Source organism: Sinocyclocheilus anshuiensis, unplaced genomic scaffold (genome assembly GCF_001515605.1).
Source record: "Sinocyclocheilus anshuiensis isolate Anshui unplaced genomic scaffold, SAMN03320099.WGS_v1.1 scaffold3274, whole genome shotgun sequence".
NCBI classification, from domain to species: Eukaryota; Metazoa; Chordata; class Actinopteri; order Cypriniformes; family Cyprinidae; genus Sinocyclocheilus; species Sinocyclocheilus anshuiensis.
The window spans coordinates 128,706-134,732 of record NW_015537940.1 but is presented as its reverse complement, the minus strand read 5'-3'; the positions used below and the strand labels follow the sequence as shown (position 1 = coordinate 134,732).

General features: G+C 35.1%; 1 protein-coding gene across 2 annotated transcripts in view; it reads left to right on the top strand.

The window, feature by feature from the left end:
• LOC107663197 (ammonium transporter Rh type B) overlaps nt 1-6,027 on the top strand; it is a 29,143-nt gene that overhangs the window by 9,372 nt on the left and 13,744 nt on the right. The window contains exons 9-10 of one of the 2 annotated variants that reach the window (XR_001631301.1): nt 100-173; nt 677-1,404. Coding sequence is in view for 1 of the 2 variants with exons in the window: in XM_016453368.1 (XP_016308854.1) it covers nt 100-173; nt 677-751 (149 nt within the window). In the remaining variant the exon portion in view is untranslated. Of the gene's footprint in view, nt 1-99; nt 174-676; nt 1,576-6,027 lie in introns of those variants that run through there. The other variant, XM_016453368.1, reaches the window with a different exon arrangement.

The window sequence follows — 6,027 nt, the reverse complement described above, 5'->3', positions numbered from 1 at the left end:
GCTCAAAACTCGCGTTTGAATCATCAGTGGCAAATTCTTTAAATATAAAAACGTACTTACAGTCTGTAAGTAAACAAAATATGCCTGTGTTTTTCTCAGGGTTCATTCTGAAGCTGCCCATCTACGGTGCTCCTCCAGATACTCACTGCTTTGAGGATGGACTCTACTGGGAGGTGAAGACTTTTCAATATCATTTTTATAGCATTTAGAGTTTATGCTGAATTCCATAAGCCTGTTTCAGCCAAAGATTCCTTGACTGTTTTTGACAGTGTAATTATTAGGCATTATTGCCTAATGTGCAGTAATGAATCATGGGACACTGTATGTACAATATGCAGAGACAGTTTGAGTATTTTAAACTGCACTCTTAAAAATAAAGGTGCTTCACGATGCCATAGAAGAACTTTTTTGTCTAAAAGGTTCCATAAAGAACCTTTAACACCTGAAGAACCTTTCTGTTTCACAAAAGGTTCTTTGTGGCGAAAGATGGTTCTTCAGATTACAAAAAGGTAAGAAAGAGATGGTTCTTTAAAGAACCTTTGACTGAATGGTTCTTTGTGGAACCAAAAATGGTTCTTCTATGGCATCGCTTGAAGAACCTTTTGAAGCACCTTTATTTTTAAGAGTGTACACTCAGTCTAGTCATGTGCTATTAGGAAATGTGAATGTGTTTCAGGTACCAGGGGAGGAGGAAGGTCATGAGCTTAACGAAGTGGCCACACCAAACGAAATGGAAAAACTCAACAGCTAAATTACCTGCGTTCACCTGTTTGCATTTCTTCATTACTACATAAACCTGCACAAGACCTGTCACCTGTGAAGTTCGCTGCAGGTGCCATTTATTTTACTTACACTCTTAAAATAAAATGGTAAACTTTGTTCCATTATTGTTAATATTATTATATGTTATTATATACAATTATTAGCCCAGTTTACCTGAGGAATATTGAGAATGTACAACCGAGTCAACAAATCTGTGATTCCTTATAACACCACTAGATGGTGACGCAGAGCTGTCAATGGTTCAACAGCGCCGTGACAGAGGACAAGATTATTCTCATGATTAGCTTCCAGAAATATTTGTAATTTAACTTCACAATACAGTTTATACTTTCTCTTTATTTTGAATATTTTTGCAAGAACAATGAGAATCTGTTGTAGGATGTATGGAAAAATATTTTGTATTCACTTGGTATATTTTTTTATTTTTCTAAAATTGAATATGAAATTTGTGAATCCTAAACAGTTGGAATTTAATGTCTACAGCATAAAACTCTCTGTGATTTACAGGTTTTCTAAAACGTTTCCTATGAGCACACATTCTATCTGAGATTTTTATATGGATTATTTGTTTCACAGATTAAATACATAAAAGTTTATAAATACTGGGACATTGATGAACATGTTTTAATGACTACTAAAATTGGAGGAAAAAAAATATTTGGATTGATTTAAGATTTTAAATGTTATAGTTACATGTTTATCTGGTTTAAAGAAGAAAAAAAAATTTCTTTACAAGGATTATTTCTACCCGGCATAACCTGCATTTGTATGGAGTGACATTTAAATAAATTGTTAAGATTTATATTGCTGGAAGGTCATTGTTATTTCATTAATCCTTTGAAGGTGTTTGAGAGAAATGCACTGTTTATTTTTCGAAATGGGTATTCTGATTTTTTTTCAGAACGTAGGCTAAGTGATTTTGTCAGTCACGTGGGCTTGAATTCTAGTTTATTCCGCTCGACAATAAACAACGAATCACGCTGATTCCTAGTGAAGGCGCCGTTTAATTCAAGAATACTTAATGGCGCCAACAATCACTGCGGAAAGGGTTAACGAAGAGTCCAGATGGTCTCCGTCGCGTTATTAGCACAGTTTCACTTTCTAGGATCAAACGGAGAAGAGAAAGTGGGGGTCTTATTTTGATAGCACGTTATTAGGAGCGCCTGGAGCTCGCGGGCTGTGCGAGGAGCAGCTCTACGCCCCTTTTCATTCGTGCAGTGAGTGTTTTACAGAGACGGCGCCGCGGCGTGAACCAGCGCCAAGGTCTTTTCCCAGGCCTCAGACAGGTGGACAGCTGGGACGTGAATAGGCGCTAATGCTGAAGTGCTTAATTGCGCTTTATAATCAGCAAAAATGAAGACTACTAACTGCACGTAATAGGGTGTTTACATACTTGATATGTTTGTGTGTTTTGTTTGAAATGGAGCTTTAAGTGTTTCATAAAGAAATTGCGCTGGAGATTGAAGTCCACGTGATAGACTTTGACTAACTGTTGTGTTGTAGTCCAAAAATTCTTTTTTTTGTTTGTTTTTTAAACCTAGAGCCAATCAAGATAATTTTAGCACACTAATTTTAGTTTATGGGATTTTTTATTTTTTTTTATTTTTTTATAAAACCTTAAAATAACCATTAGAAACATTCCATATATGTTCTTATTAGGTTCTTACCTCCCTGCAGTGTTCTGAGAGCAATGCATTATAGTTACATAAAATCTAAAGTACCTCAAGAACATTTTTCTAGATTATTAGGAATTGGTTCCCCCCATTTGGCATTTACCTTTTAGTAATAGACCTGAATCAGGAATGACCAATTCCTCTGAAGTTTATCCATTTTTCCCCCATAAGAATGACTCTAAGTGGGTCAGTGGGAGTGTGTGCTCTCTGAAAGCCTGTCTGTATGGGGAGAGTGCCTCTCTTTAGCTCACATTAACAGGATTACAGGCAGGCTGTGCTCTGGGGCCATGGACCCTTTCAACTGCAGGCCTCCCTCTGATCAGTGCTCACACAAACAGCACAACGAGAAAAAATAGAGAGAGTGGATTACAAATACAATGACACTACCTTGCATATATTTATTTGATATATGAAGACAGCAGAACTTTGGCTAATTGAGGATGTGTCAGTATGTCCAGGTACAAGGTGCACTGTATTCTATTCTATTCTATTATATTCTATAATGTTATCTAAAGGAGCTATAATTCTTTAGGTTCCAAATGTGTGTTTTTTGTTTGTTTGTTTGTTTGTTTTTTGCAGTGATGCCATAGAATAACCATTTTTGAACTCCTGACCTTTCAGTGAACGGTGTTTCCTTTTTCCACTATAAAGAGCCTTTTGCACAATGGAAAGGTTACATGGTTACATTGATGATAAAGGTTCTTCATGGAAACTCAGATGCCAAAAAAGAACCTTTTTAATCATCATGTTGTGTTCCAGTCATTTTGACCCAGATTTCTTTTGTCTAAAAATGCTAATTAATGTTATCGCATTGGATTAAAACTTACTGACTTTGCTCACACAGGGTTTATCAAGTTCCCCAAAAATATAATTTTTGTGTTTTTGGGAAATGTCTGCCCACCTTGTTACATAGTAATGACCAGCCTACAAAAAAATCCTTCTAATTTCTTGTTGTGCTATATTATAATAAAATATTGAATTCAGTGTTTTTATCAAGTTGTTTTCTTTCAATTAGCACAGTTTTTGTATTTCTTTTTGAACTGATTGATCGTTGGCCTGGCTGATCTGAGCTTATGCACCTCAGTTTTTGGTGAACATTGCCAAAATTATCCACAAATAACGCTTTTCGCTCAAGCTCAGATCAATCCAAAGAAATACAAAACCAGTGCTAATAAAATGAAAACAAGTTGATAAAAAGATCAAATCCAATATTTGGTAACAATATAGCATAATGGGAGGTTTACAAGCAATATTTAAAAACACCAAACTAGTTAAAGGATTTTCATCACAGCAAAAGGGTTAAGAATGTAAGAATGAGTCCCTTAAAATTAGTTTTACCAGTGTAACATGTCATTTGGACTTTTTTTTTTTAATTTTGAAAAGTTTTTGAGTGATTCTATTTGATTGTATAGTTTACAGAACAATAAGAGTGCTAAAATCTCACCCTATGAGCATTAACAAAGCCCGTCGTGGTCAGGAAGTCTCCTGTCAGTAGAAATGGGTGCTTATGTGAGTTTCCCATATTCTTCACTTTGGCTAGTAAAGGTGTTTGGATCTGAATGGAACAGAGCACAAGAGAATCAGACTAATATGGTCACAGTGGAGCTCACACCTGCTTCCGCCAAGGGCAGCAAAGTTCAAGAGATTCATTAAGTGGAGAGCACAGCAAGAACAAAATGAACAAGTCATGAGAACTAAAATACCAACTTGACAGGTGACCAATGGTGATTTTCATCATTAAAAGCCAAAACTGAGTCAAAACATCTTCACAACTCAGATAAAAAAATAAGAAATAAATAAAATAAAATAAAAAACTAGCTGGATATCTTCAATCCCACAAAACTGACTTTAAACTCATATTTGTGTGGTGATTAAGGGATTTTTGCTTTCACAAGCCCTCCCTCGGGGCCCATTACATTCAAAGGAATATAACAAAAGCACTGACAGCATACTTTAGCGAGAGAGGGTGGCCGGACACAGATGGGACAAAAGCCCTTTAGCGACCCCCTCGCGATCCCCCCTCCTTGGCCAAGCACATCCACATGCATGCTTGACATTGTGGGAGGTGTGAACCTTGAGGTCAGAGGTCAGTATGGGTCAAGTGGGGTGAAGCCATCATTGAGTCTTAATTGAGTTGGTGCTGTTGAATGACGTGACAGTGGAGGGGCTCTATCTGGCTCAAATGATGGAGTGGGTTACTATTAAAGCTTACATGAAGTGTCTCTGGATGTCTTAGGCCATGTATAGACATGATCATGACAAGAAAAATTAGCAGTTCTTGACATACGCATAAGAAATTTTATTTCAAAGATTTGTACACATTACAGTTGTTTACAGTGGACTCCAAATTTTGATGATCATTTACTTGTTGATTTTACTCTTTTAAATACCTTTTACACACAAAAATGCAAAATATCCCTTTATCAAATGAATGAAACTAGGGATGCACCACTATTGAATATACACTCTAAAAAATGCTGGGTTGTTTCAACCCAACTTTGGGTCAAATATGGACTAACCCAACTTTTGGGTTAACAATTTAATGTAAAAGTTTAACCCAACTGTTGGGTTAGTCCATATATATATATATATATATAAATATATATATATATATAATTTAAAAATATTTTTAGAATTTATAATTCATATATACATACAACACTACACTCTTGGCTATTACATTTAATATTTTAAATAATAAATTAAACATTTGAAATTTGTGCTACATGGTGATTTAAATCACGAACAGAAACAAGTCTGAACTTATAACTGTTTTGTTAATCTATATATATATATATATATATAAATATATATATATATATAATTTAAAAATATTTTTAGAATTTATAATTCATATATACATACAACACTACACTCTTGGCTATTACATTTAATATTTTAAATAATAAATTAAACATTTGAAATTTGTGCTACATGGTGATTTAAATCACGAACAGAAACAAGTCTGAACTTATTATGATGTCCAGTATCAGCTGACATATAATAGAACAAATACTACTAATAAAACAGTTATCATCATCATTGTGCCAATATACACTTCTCAGTCACAGGCCACCTTATAAATAGAAACAGAAAAATAGAAACAGAAATGTAAATAGAAATATAACTGTCTAACCACGGTGCGGGTCTATCAAAAGCTCATGGAATGTTAGATTATCAAAGTTTAGTGTCAGTCATCAAACACACATATTTTTCCAAGAAATAACAAGAGAAAGAAAGGAAAAGCTATTTCAGGTTCAAAGAAGATTTTGTTTTATTCATTTGGGGATGATTCATTGGGTATGGAGGGAAAAAGACAAAGAGAGAGAGAGTGAGAAATGCTGTGTGGCTGTATGGGTTTTGCAACAAGAACTAATTCTCTCCTATTTACTCCTTCCCTCTACATCCCTTAAGCAAATTCAGTCAATGCTGTTTTATCAGATGCCAATTTGCATGATGGCAACAAGCCACAACAGACTTGCAGCTGCACCACAAACACACACACACAGAGAGAGAGAGAGAGAGAGAGAGAGAGAGAGAGAGATCGACTATGATTCATTGATCTTGTATG